Here is a 13,226-nt window from a genome sequence, read left to right as displayed (position 1 = left end):
GGTACTGACAGCTCATACTTGAGGTCCCAATTCTATTGGGGGAGGGTCTCAGGTTTCTAACTCAGGGCGACACTTGGAAATTCCTAAGATGGTAACGTACATAGGGTTTCTCTGTGTTTTATTCCCTTTTATTTTATTTACTGTTTGTATGTAGATGTCTCTTTTTGTAATATCTTTTAGAATGCTCTGTTACCTTTGTTATATTAAATATAAAATTTAATAGGTTATGTCCTTTGGCTCTAAGACTCCTGAGCTTGTATGACGCTTTGGTCTAAAATGCATTAACTGCTTGTCTGTGAGTAGAGGGAAAGGTGTCTGTGTAACTGCTAATTAACTAGTTGGCTGCCAGCAGGAGAGTGTGTAATTAACCCTTTGGCTGCTGGAGTGCTGGTTGGATTAATGGAAGCTAACCCTAACTACAGTGAGAGAGAGTGAGGGGTACTGGGGAATAGTACCGGAGTGTATTGGGGAATAGTACCTGTTGTAGGGAGCAGGGAGAGTCTCCCAACTGCCCAGATTTTCCCATTTATAAAATCCTCATACCCTGGGCATCATCAGCATCACTATTTCTAGGTTTACCAGTTAAATGCTCGTTATCAATGTGTAATTAAGTGTTTCATACTGAGTGTCAGTTGACCCTCATTTATAGCAATTGGAATAATTAGATCATGGCTGCATCCTTGGCCCCTAATGAAGTTTAATCAAACCTTAATATCACATTCCAACCCCTCACATCAAGTTTGAGTCCAACACAAAGTTCATTGCCTATATCAAGAACCTGCATTTTTGGACCCAGAATATAACCATAGATGGTCTTATGAAATAACACATGCAACTTCAGACCCAACAAAAGAAATGCTTGGTCTGGGTCCCAGTGTAACCCCAGTGCCAAAGATCTTCGTCTCAACCCCATCCAAACCCACCTGCACCCCAGTATTCACCCCAAGGCCAAGTGTTGCAGAGAGAGGGCCGGCAGTGGCGGAAACACTTCCCACTTCTGCTTTGGCCATTGCCCCAGCTCCAAAAGCACTGACTTCGGCTCCAGCTGAGGCATTGGGGCCTTTGGCCTCGGCCTCTAACACACTAACGGCAGCTCTGGCCTTTCCAACCCCAGCGCCAGCGTAGGCTCCAGCCTTGGGGATCCATTTCCCAGGTGCAATTTTGAATCCGTTGGCATAGGTACCAGCCCCAGCATAGGGACCAACTGCAGAAGCCTCGGGTGGTCGGTCAAAAGTGTCAATCATTTTCAGAAGAGCCGATGGACTTGCTGACACGATTCCTTGTCTTGAGTTTCCATTCACACGCTCCACTTTCCACTTCCTTTCTGTGAAATAGATCAACACATAATAAATAACCCTGCTGTGCCCATTCGTGCCCGTCTCTGTTGGGTCAAGGTGCCCTGGGGTAAAATACAGAAGACAGTGTGCAACCATAAAGCCCCACACCAACAATATGCGAGCCATGATAATGAGCACCAAGTGTTTTTACCAAGGAAACCTACACACACTTGATTTTAAACCCAACAATCTTATTATGCTCTGGGCATGGATACCTGCAAGGGTCTCTTTATTTGTCGCCAGTTAGTGAGACTCTCTGCCTCGTAAGGGGACCCTAAGTGCCAGGTCAGGACTGCTATGGAGAAACAAACAGACATAAGTGGAAGATACAACAGGCAATAGGCAATACTTACAAGATACTATAGATATTTAGCTACGTATATGAAACTTATACTCCATTTTCACAATTTAGCCCTTCAAGGGGCAAACTGGCAACCTCTTAATGGACAAACTTCTCATTTCCCACAGCTGCAACTTGGTAGGCTTACAGATAAGAAGCTCAGTATAGATTGCTAAACTATGCAAAGCCATTTCCTAGATGTTATAGACAGATATCTTTGGCACAAAAATGAGCTTCCCAAGATGATGACATCTGAAAATCAAACTGTGCCCCCAGTACTGCTGGTTTAATAGCCCAGATACAGCCATAAATTCCCTGCCCCGTACCCAACGTGCCCCCAACTGTGCCCCCAGTACCGCTGGTTTAATAGCCCAGATACAGCCATAAATTCCCTGCCCCGTACCCAACGTGCCCCCAACTGTGCCCCCAGTACCGCTGGTTTAATAGCCCAGATACAGCCATAAATTCCCTGCCCCGTACCCAACGTGCCCCCAACTGTGCCCCCAGTACCGCTGGTTTAATAGCCCAGATACAGCCATAAATTCCCTGCCCTGTACCCAACGTGCCCCCAACGTGCCCCCAACTGTGCCCCCAGTACCGCTGGTTTAATAGCCCAGATACAGCCATAAATTCCCTGCCCCGTACCCAACGTGCCCCCAACTGTGCCCCCAGTACCGCTGGTTTAATAGCCCAGATACAGCCATAAATTCCCTGCCCCGTACCCAACATGCCCCCAACTGTGCCCCCAGTACTGCTGGTTTAATAGCCCAGATACAGCCATAAATTCCCTGCCCTGTACCCAACGTGCCCCCAACTGTGCCCCCAGTACCGCTGGTTTAATAGCCCAGATACAGCCATAAATTCCCTGCCCCGTACCCAACGTGCCCCCAACTGTGCCCCCAGTACCGCTGGTTTAATAGCCCAGATACAGCCATAAATTCCCTGCCCTGTACCCAACGTGCCCCCAACTGTGCCCCCAGTACCGCTGGTTTAATAGCCCAGATACAGCCATAAATTCCCTGCCCTGTACCCAACGTGCCCCCAACTGTGCCCCCAGTACTGCTGGTTTAATAGCCCAGATACAGCCATAAATTCCCTGCCCCGTACCCAACGTGCCCCCAACTGTGCCCCCAGTACCGCTGGTTTAATAGCCCAGATACAGCCATAAATTCCCTGCCCCGTACCCAACGTGCCCCCAACTGTGCCCCCAGTACCGCTGGTTTAATAGCCCAGATACAGCCATAAATTCCCTGCCCTGTACCCAACGTGCCCCCAACTGTGCCCCCAGTACCGCTGGTTTAATAGCCCAGATACAGCCATAAATTCCCTGCCCCGTACCCAACGTGCCCCCAACTGTGCCCCCAGTACCGCTGGTTTAATAGCCCAGATACAGCCATAAATTCCCTGCGTGTAGAGAGCCCCCCAGGCAGAGAATAAATAGCCGCTCTATTACAGAGACAGTGCAGGGGTAGGATGTCGCTAGAGGAGAAGAAGAGAGGAAAGGACTGACCTGCGGGGGGAATGGGTCTGTCGGTGCCTCCGGGTGCTGCAGGGGGGAATGGGTCTGTCGGTGCCTCCGGGTGCTGCAGGGGGGAATGGGTCTGTCGGTGCCTCCGGGTGCTGCAGGGGGGAATGGGTCTGTCGGTGCCTCCGGGTGCTGCAAGGGGGAATGGGTCTGTCGGTGCCTCCGGGTGCTGCAGGGGGAATGGGTCTGTCGGTGCCTCCGGGTGCTGCAGGGGGGAATGGGTCTGTCGGTGCCTCCGGGTGCTGCAGGGGGGAATGGGTCTGTCGGTGCCTCCGGGTGCTGCAGTGGGGGGGGGAATGGGTCTGTCGGTGCCTCCGGGTGCTGCAGGGATGTGGGACTGTGGGACTGGGCCTTTTATACAGTTCTGTATCAGGGTGGGACCAGGTAAGTAATTGCTCTCCCAGTCACTTTCACATTTAATATCTGGGAAATATTTATTTTCCTGGAAATGCAGGTAAAAACATGTCGATCTGAATACAACATGGTCATTGTTCTGGGAACAGAAAGATATCAGTAAGGGCATTGGCAGCCGTTCCCAGTACATTTAGTATATAAGATTATTGGGTGAATATTGTCATTCTGTGCCTGTGTGACACTGGGGGGTGTCTGGGTGCCCGGGTTCCCATGGATCTTATTGAGTGTTATTGTACAGTAAGGATAATAAGATGAAGTAGCCCCAGAACTGCATGGATTGTACCTGCCAGCGGGCACCCTGGCAACCTCAGTCTTGGCAGGATTTGGGGTCTGTCCCTCCTGCTCTTGTGGGGAAACAAAATGAGCCTCATCAAAAGGAATGTCACCTACCTGGAAATTGATAAACCCTGTTGTGCTCTTTGTGAACATCTTTATTAAATACAACCTCCTTCTGGAGAAGCCTCCTTTGTGGGCAGAAATCTTCAGCATAGGGGTCTCTCCTTTTCTTGGGGAATGGATGAATGGCGGCTTGGTAAAGAGTATGCGAATCCGGCACGGCCCTCCCCCGCCTTATGTTGCAGAGGGTCTGACAGTGATAATGGTGCATTACTGGGGGTGAAGTCAAGTGCTCTCCTAGGAAGGAGATCAATAGGAGGGTCTTGGGATCCTACCTTCATGCACCATTGGCCCTGAGAGACTGCCCAGATGATGTGTAGAGAGTAGGGCTCTCGTTAGTGAACTCTCCCAGGGTTCTGTACAAGTTCAGGGATATCACCTGGTGCTCCTTGCACGGGAAGCTTTATGTTAGTGGGAACGCAACGTATAGGTGCACCGCTGACTGCTTCTGGGAAGGTGGAGACCATGGACCACTTCCTGCTTCATTGTCCCTTTAAAGGGCACCTTTTTGACCTCACTGATATCTTTATGTTCCCAGAACATTGACTATTTTGTGTTTGGATCAACATCTTCTTAGCTGCATTTCCAGGAAAAGAAACATTTCCCAGAAAGCAAAAGTGAAAGTGACTGGGAGAGCAATTAGTTGCCCGGTCCCACCCTCTGATGCCAAATATGACTCCTGTCCTGGCATGTAATGGTATCTCAGAGACATGATGGGCACAATGGAGAATTGCTAGAAAAAGGGGTTTTTTATTTGTTTCATCTTTAACAAAAGCAAACACGCAAGTGGACAATACATTAGTAGTCCATATACAGAGAGTATCTCAAATCTTCTCAGATATGTCTGGGCACCCTCTGCTCTGATAGGTCAGCTGATATAGAGGAAGAGCCTTGTTTATTAGGGATTTGCAACACTTCAGGGTGGGCACTGTAGGCAATTTCTGGGACAAGATAGTTGTTTTCCTAGAACATCAGTGCAGGAGGCGCCCAGGGTATGCTGGTATTTTACTGGGGCCATACTCTGAACCAGTCCCAGGAGGCATGCCTCTGGGGATTGTACATTAAGGTGGTTAATAGTTTGGTTTGTTTACCCTTACCTTAAGAGATAATGGGACCAATAGGCATGGGAAGATATCAGTGGGTACCTAAAGAGATGGGACCAACAGGCATGGGAAGGCATCAGTGGGTACCTTAAGAGATAATGGGACCAATAGGCATGGGAAGATATCAGTGGGTACCTAAAGAGATGGGACCAACAGGCATGGGAAGGCATCAGTGGGTACCTAAAGAGATGGGACCAACAGGCATGGGAAGGCATCAGTGGGTACCTAAAGAGATGGGACCAACAGGCATGGGAAGACATCAGTGGGTACCTAAAGAGATGGGACCAACAGGCATGGGAAGACATCAGTGGGTACCTAAAGAGATGGGACCAACAGGCATGGGAAGGCATCAGTGGGTACCTAAAGAGATGGGACCAACAGGCATGGGAAGGCATCAGTGGGTACCTAAAGAGATGGGGCCAACAGGCATGGGAAGGTATCAGTGGGTACCTAAAGAGATGGGGCCAACAGGCATGGGAAGACATCAGTGGGTACCTAAAGAGATGGGACCAACAGGCATGGGAAGACATCAGTGGGTACCTAAAGAGATGGGACCAACAGGCATGGGAAGGCATCAGTGGGTACCTAAAGAGATGGGACCAACAGGTATGGGAAGACATCAGTGGGTACCTAAAGAGATGGGGCCAACAGGCATGGGAAGACATCAGTGGGTACCTAAAGAGATGGGACCAACAGGCATGGGAAGACATCAGTGGGTACCTAAAGAGATGGGACCAACAGGTATGGGAAGGCATCAGTGGGTACCTAAAGAGATGGGACCAACAGGCATGGGAAGGCATCAGTGGGTACCTAAAGAGATGGGACCAACAGGTATGGGAAGACATCAGTGGGTACCTAAAGAGATGGGGCCAACAGGCATGGGAAGACATCAGTGGGTACCTAAAGAGATGGGACCAACAGGCATGGGAAGGCATCAGTGGGTACCTAAAGAGATGGGACCAACAGGTATGGGAAGACATCAGTGGGTACCTAAAGAGATGGGACCAACAGGCATGGGAAGACATCAGTGGGTACCTAAAGAGATGGGACCAACAGGCATGGGAAGGCATCAGTGGGTACCTAAAGAGATGGGACCAACAGGTATGGGAAGACATCAGTGGGTACCTAAAGAGATGGGACCAACAGGCATGGGAAGGCATCAGTGGGTACCTAAAGAGATGGGGCCAATTTGCTATAGATATTCTGTGAGCGACCCATTAGCAGAAATAGCAACTGACCGCTCTGTCCATTTCCAACTTTTGGGACTTTCCAGAAAAGCACGTGATGTTCCACAACTTCTTACTAACGACGTGAAGCCAATTAATTCAATGTAGCTGAAGCCCTAGGGTAGTTACACATCACTGTCCAACACTTTGTGGGACCCTCTTGCCCCTGTAGCAGAATCACTTCCCACTGTTACCCCTAGGGGCAGTAGTGAGTGCACAGAATGGAAATAACGGGTAATTCTATACATTAGACCTCTCTATTCCCCTTCTCTGTGGCCCCGGAGAGAGTGGCCCCAGCAATGTCACTGACCCCCCAATAAATCTTTCTCCCTTCCCTAAAGGAACAGTGTCCGAGCCGCATGGTGGCAATAGGGTTCCCCCTCATTCCCTGCACATTGGGACATTATACGGCTAATGATTCCTCATTCAACTCCACACACAGGGCGGCGCTGCTGAGCCCAGAGACAGAGAGTAAATTCTAGGGGTTCTGAGGGTCCCCAACACCACTGGGAACTCTATGTGGAGAGGATGGGGCATATTCCAGCGATGATGGGGAAACATTTAGGGGTCTATCTATGATCACTGGCAATTAATTAGGATATAATAATATTATCAGAAAAGGTCCAATTATATGAGACCATTGGGGATTTGAGACATACCAGTATCTGGTGGGACAGCGAGGTCCATATGCTGAGCCGCATTTAAAGGGGAAACTAAACCCTGCGGCACAGCGCGGCTCAACCAAACGTTACTCAGCTGTTGCCGGACTACAAATCCCAGAATAATGTAACATATAATGAAGGGTGAGGCATGCTGGGAGCTGTAGTCCAGCAACATCAGGGTTGGATTCTTAAAGCAATATTGCACAATAAAACTCTCATTGGTGAATTTTCTTGCATCTAATTAGAGCCCCAGCTAAGGCCATGGGGTGTATAATATAAATCCAAACCCCCCCCTAAATCTTCTCTCTTAGACTCGACCATTTGTGGAGCTGAAAATGGACTTTCCCAGAAATGGATGAAGGTTGGGAGAGCAGAGGGAGGTTCCGCTGAACACCCCCAATTTATATTAAGCACCATTGGGAGGTGCATTGTTTATCAGTCCGTTGGGCTTACTTTGCCTTTAACCCAAGTTCCTTACGTGAAACCGCCAGGGGATGGCGCTGGTGCGGCGTTTCGGGAAAGAGTGCACTCACTGTATCTATGGGGAGATCTCCCACTAAGAATCGGATCATGGAAGGGAAAACGACTCAGTAGACTGGGCACCATGGGGTTAAGCAGTTTAGAATGTGAATGTGCAACATGCCCCGCCCCTCCGTGTTGCGACTCATGAGCTACTTTCACTTTGTGTTCCTGCTTCCAGCAATGGCGGCTGCTGATCTGAGAGAGGAGCTGAACTGCTCCATCTGCCTGGACCTTTATACCCACCCCGTGATGCTGCCCTGTGGGCACAACTTCTGCCAAGGCTGCATTAAGGAGGTGCTGAATTCCCAGGGGGGGTCTGGGGGTTATTCCTGCCCAGAATGCCGAGCTGAGTACCAGAAGCGCCCGGCTCTGCAGAGGAACTGGACTCTGGGGAACATAGCAGAGCGATTCCATTCAGCAGAACCCGGGGTGACTGGGATTCCCTGCACCTACTGTATCGGTGCCACCACCCCCGCTGTCAGGTCCTGCCTCCACTGCGAGACCTCCCTGTGTGACGTCCACCTGAAGATACACAACAAGACATTAGACCACACGTTGATTGAACCCACCGCCTCCCCGGAGAAGAAGAAGTGCCGGGCACACAAGGAGCTGCTGATCTATTACTGCCACCAAGATGCCTCCAGCCTGTGTGCCTCCTGCTGCCAGACCGGCCTGCACAAGGGCCACAGGGTGGACCCACTCAATGAGGCCTTGGAGAAGAAGAAGCAGACGTTGAGGAACCTTCTCCAGACCCTGAGCGCTCAAAGAGCCGACACTCAGAACCGGATCCAGGTCCTGCAACATCACAAGGGACAAGCGGAGGCTGAAGCCAATGGGGAGGCCGAGAGAGTCACTGCCCTGTTTAGGGGCATTAGGGAGGAGCTGGAAGCCCTAGAGAAGCGACTCCTGAGTGACATCTCCAGGCAGAAAACTCAGATGTTAACCCAACTCACTGACCTACTCCAGCAGCTGGAGATAAAGAAGGACGAGATGTCCAGGAAGATCCGGCACATTGAGGAGCTGTGCAACATGGCAGATCCACTCCCCGTCCTACAGGAACCAGATGGAGTTGCCCTTTGTGGGGCTGAGGGGGCAGATAATGATGATACAAGGGTCCCTGCTGTGGGACATCTGGATGGGGATCTGATCTCAGTGACATTAAGTAGAGGATTAAGTGATATTGTGGCCGGGGCAAAGGGAAGGATCTACGGGCAGAAGCCAACGGACCTATCACTGGATCCAAACACAGCGGCCAATAATGTTTTTGTATCAGGGGATCTGAAAACTGCCACCTGGTCTGAGGTGAACTTGCACCACACGCCCCGGGCCGAGAGATTCGAGCACTGCCAGGTCCTGAGCGTGGGGCATTACACCAGCGGGCGCCATTACTGGGAAGTGGAGGCCAGTAAGTCCGGGATATGGAGGGTGGGCGTGGCCTATGCCGGGATAGACAGGGAAGGGGACCAGTCGTGCATTGGGGACGACAAGAAGTCCTGGTGTCTCTACATGTTCGACGGGGAATATTCGGCGATACACAATTCCCAGGAACAGCAGCTCCACCCCCCGTCCCCCCTGCAGAGAATTGGGATATTCCTGGACTACGAGGCCGGACGCCTGTCCTTCTATGAGCTGAGTGAGCCAATCAGGCACCTTCACTCCTTCTCCGCCTCTTTCACTGAGCCTCTCCATGCCGCCCTGCGGGTCTATATGAACGGCTGGGTCAGTATCAGGACCTAGAACCTCTCATCCTACTCAGAACCATCTCCAGAATGGGCAGGACACAAATATTTGGGAGGGAGGGGCTTGTGGGAACTGGTTCTGCCAGTCTGGCCAGTTGGGTTCAACTTGTCTCCTATTTACAGATAGGGGCAGTTCCATGATGTTACTCTAGTTCTGATAGGTCTTCCTCACCTTGTGACCTTCTCCTGTTTATCATTATGTTTTTTCATTTATGTAGTTTCCCAAGGTACATTGGTGCAAGGGTGCCAGCGAATAGCAGGGTGACGTGGGCGCGAGTTTGTTGGGTGCGTTAGTTTCCCTTTAAGGTTCCCCAGGCAGATGTGCCATGGCCGCCAGTCTCTCCTCCTGGCAGAAATGTATATTTGCCCACAAAGACCCGAAATTCTGTACTGGGCTCCCTGGCGCCACCTAGTGCTGCATTATGGGTAGGCGCCCACCTATAGACATTGGGGTGTGAGTCCTTTCTCTCAGTCAAGGAGGAATAAAGAAATAGGGGGGGGGGAAACTTCTGTCACCCTCACTGGGCATCAGGACGGGGCAATAGGGCCCATTTAACCATATTTCTGCCTGATATAAACACAACTTTACATTCAGTGTCTGTTACTTCTTCTTGATTTTCCAAACTGACCCCATGGGGGGGAGGGGGGTGGGAAGGGCACATTGGGGGAAGGGCACATTGGGGGAAGGGCACATTGGGGGAAGGGCACATTGGGGGAAGGGCACATTGGGGGAAGGGCACATTGGGGAAGGGCACATTGGGGGAAGGGCACATTGGGGGAAGGGCACATTTGGGAAGGGCACATTGGGGGAAGGGCACATTGGGGGAAGGGCACATTGGGGGAAGGCCACATTGGGGGAAGGGCACATTGGGGGAAGGGCACAATGGGGGAAGGGCACATTGGGGAAGGGCACATTGGGGGAAGGGCACATTGGGGGAAGGGCACATTGGGGGAAGGGCACATTGGAGCCCATGAGGGTATCTCCTGCCTGAGAAGTAGGCGTTTCTGTCAGACACTGATATAGGAAGAGATGTCTCTTTGTTTCTGTCTCGGCCAATAAAATGATCCAATACTGTTTGTGGGTATAGAATCAATACTGTATTGGCACAAGGGGTGCCCGCGGGTATCTCAGGGGGTCAAGGCTGCTCTGTGCCATAAGCTGCGGGCACATTACTGGGAATATAGCACTGCCTGTGCCAGGATGGAGCTGCCAATCCCAACACACTGGCACCGACTCACTGCATATTTCCCACCGTCTGCTGTGTTGCACTGAGGGCAATAGACACTAGGGGGCAGTAAAACATTTTAATCAGCCACAGAGCCAGTGCTTAAAGGGAAACTAAACCCTGCGGCACAGCGCGGCTCAACCAAACGTTACTCAGCTGTTGCCGGACTACAAATCCCAGAATAATGTAACATATAATGAAGGGTGAGGCATGCTGGGAGCTGTAGTCCAGCAACATCAGGGTTGGATTCTTAAAGCAATATTGCCCAATAAAACTTTCCCAGCTCTCTAGGGCCAATTAATATGCAAAAGAATCCTCCAATGAGAATCCCAGCTGATGTGAGTAAATCCGGCTCCCTGTTCTCTGTTCCTGCAATTGGAGTTGGGAGCAATAAGCACAGTTTCCCAGCACTGAACAAGTCTGTCCCTTTATCCCCATGTCTGATTCCTGTGCCATATAATGACGGGAAAATGCCATCATTATCTCTATATGTAAGGTACCAGCAAGGGGCCTGACACAGGGAATCAGCATTCTCATTGGTCACTTCTTCTGCATCTGTAATTAAGTTTTCAGTCGGCAGATTTCTCATTGGTGAGAATTCTACTGATGGAGAACATCATTATAAATGCAAAAGAATTGACCAATGAGAATGCTGATTTCCAGCGCTGTGTCAGGCAGTGATTGGCAGTGTGGGACCGAATGTGGTCCTCACAGCTGAGCAGCGCCCCCTTCAGGTAACTGAATGCAGATCACAGGACTCATGTTGTGCTGGGAGATCTAGTGGATCAGCTGGATTGGATCTTCACCCAGTGCATGCTGGGAGTCAGTGTGTCTGCCATCATTAGTCCTGGCAGGATCAGTTTGCCCAGCACCCCCCAAGGGACCCCCACCTTGGTCCCCACACCCACCGGGCCCCTAGTGCAAACCCTAAGCCCCTCCTTAGGTGCGTCGGGAGAGGGGGACCAACAGGCCTCAGAGTGCTCCAGCAGGGATCAGTTATTACCCAGCATCCCCAGTGATCCTGGTATGACGCTCACACCCCCCATTCAGCAGGGCAGGTACAGAGACTGGGATTAACCCTGTGCCCCAGTATCCAATGATGTCCCACCCACAGTGCTTGCACCTTCCCCCGACCCCCCCCCACTAAGACTAACCCCCAATAGCAGCACAGGGGACCCACAGCTCAGCAGCACCCTCAGCGCATTTCACAGCAATTTTTGCAGCGATTCAATAATATAATCTGCAGCCTCTTTGCACCCACAACCACTTCCTACTGTAACTTATAGATCTGTATCTGCCCCCTCTCCCCCCCCCTGCGCCCACACCCCCGGGCTCTCTATACCCTCAACGGGATATACCCCCCCGGCCTGCTAAGGATGCTGGGAATTCAATGAGAGCAGGGCAGGCAGTAACCCTTCCAACACTTTCCCCTGTCTCTGCCCCTATATATTAGGTACCTACCTAGTGCTACCAACCCCTATTTCTGTAGGGAAATGAGAGCAGGGCAGGCAGTAACCCTTCCAACACTTTCCCCTGTATCTGCCCCTATATATTAGGTACCTACCTAGTGCTACCAACCCCTATTTCTGTAGGGAAATGAGAGCAGGGCAGGCAGTAACCCTTCCAACACTTTCCCCTGTCTCTCCCCTATATATTAGGTACCTACCTAGTGCTACCAACCCCTATTTCTGTAGGGAAATGAGAGCAGGGCAGGCAGTAACCCTTCCAACACTTTCCCCTGTCTCTGCCCCTATATATTAGGTACCTACCTAGTGCTACCAACCCCTATTTCTGTAGGGAAATGAGAGCAGGGCAGGCAGTAACCCTTCCAACACTTTCCCCTGTCTCTCCCCTATATATTAGGTACCTACCTAGTGCTACCAACCCCTATTTCTGTAGGGAAATGAGAGCAGGGCAGGCAGTAACCCTTCCAACACTTTCCCCTGTCTCTGCCCCTATATATTAGGTACCTACCTAGTGCTACCAACCCCTATTTCTGTAGGGAAATGAGAGCAGGGCAGGCAGTAACCCTTCCAACACTTTCCCCTGTCTCTCCCCTATATATTAGGTACCTACCTAGTGCTACCAACCCCTATTTCTGTAGGGAAATGAGAGCAGGGCAGGCAGTAACCCTCCCAACACTTTCCCCTGTCTCTGCCCCTATATATTAGGTACCTACCTAGTGCTACCAACCCCTATTTCTGTAGGGAAATGAGAGCAGGGCAGGCAGTAACCCTTCCAACACTTTCCCCTGTCTCTCCCCTATATATTAGGTACCTACCTAGTGCTACCAAACCCTATTTCTGTAGGGAAATGAGAGCAGGGCAGGCAGTAACCCTTCCAACACTTTCCCCTGTCTCTCCCCTATATATTAGGTACCTACCTAGTGCTACCAACCCCTATTTCTGTAGGGAAATGAGAGCAGGGCAGGCAGTAACCCTTCCAACACTTTCCCCTGTCTCTGCCCCTATATATTAGGTACCTACCTAGTGCTACCAACCCCTATTTCTGTAGGGAAATGAGAGCAGGGCAGGCAGTAACCCTTCCAACACTTTCCCCTGTCTCTGCCCCTATATATTAGGTACCTACCTAGTGCTACCAACCCCTATTTCTGTAGGGAAATGAGAGCAGGGCAGGCAGTAACCCTTCCAACACTTTCCCCTGTCTCTGCCCCTATATATTAGGTACCTACTGTATATATTAGGGCAGACTGTCAGTTTGGGGGGATCTGGGTGC

At 50.8% G+C, this 13,226-nt stretch overlaps 2 protein-coding genes across 2 annotated transcripts; one reads left to right on the top strand and one right to left on the bottom strand.

Moving 5' to 3' along the window:
- Positions 1-680: 680 nt before the first annotated feature.
- LOC116407622 (vegetative cell wall protein gp1-like) lies at positions 681-4,479 on the bottom strand. The gene is made up of 4 exons (XM_031893303.1): positions 4,392-4,479; positions 4,007-4,185; positions 3,188-3,644; positions 681-1,324 (listed from the first exon to the last, which is right to left on the bottom strand). The coding sequence occupies exons 1-4, from the start codon at positions 4,477-4,479 to the stop codon at positions 816-818; spliced, it is 1,233 nt and encodes a 410-aa protein (XP_031749163.1). The 3' UTR covers positions 681-815.
- Positions 4,480-7,563: 3,084 nt separating this feature from the next.
- Positions 7,564-9,858, top strand: LOC100495443 (E3 ubiquitin/ISG15 ligase TRIM25). The gene has a single exon (XM_002942993.5). The coding sequence runs from the start codon at positions 7,634-7,636 to the stop codon at positions 9,260-9,262; it is 1,629 nt and encodes a 542-aa protein (XP_002943039.2). The 5' UTR covers positions 7,564-7,633; the 3' UTR covers positions 9,263-9,858.
- Positions 9,859-13,226: the final 3,368 nt, after the last annotated feature.

The sequence above is a fragment of the Xenopus tropicalis genome, chromosome 9 (assembly GCF_000004195.4).
Source record: "Xenopus tropicalis strain Nigerian chromosome 9, UCB_Xtro_10.0, whole genome shotgun sequence".
In the NCBI taxonomy this organism is placed as follows: domain Eukaryota; kingdom Metazoa; phylum Chordata; class Amphibia; order Anura; family Pipidae; genus Xenopus; species Xenopus tropicalis.
Note: the sequence above shows the minus strand (reverse complement) of the source record. Positions and strands in the feature narration are given on the sequence as shown.

Bases quoted from the DNA above. Each gene is read 5' to 3' on its own strand.
- LOC116407622 (XM_031893303.1), bottom strand. From the start codon at position 4,479: ATGGTCTCCACCTTCCCAGAAGCAGTCAGCGGTGCACCTATACGTTGC. The intron at 3,645-4,006 runs GTAGGTGACATT...CTGCATTTCCAG, and splicing joins CAGGGTTTATCAATTTCCAG to GAAAATAAATATTTCCCAGA. The intron at 1,325-3,187 runs GTCAGTCCTTTC...TCTATTTCACAG, and splicing joins CAGACCCATTCCCCCCGCAG to AAAGGAAGTGGAAAGTGGAG.
- LOC100495443 (XM_002942993.5), top strand. From the start codon at position 7,634: ATGTGCAACATGCCCCGCCCCTCCGTGTTGCGACTCATGAGCTACTTT.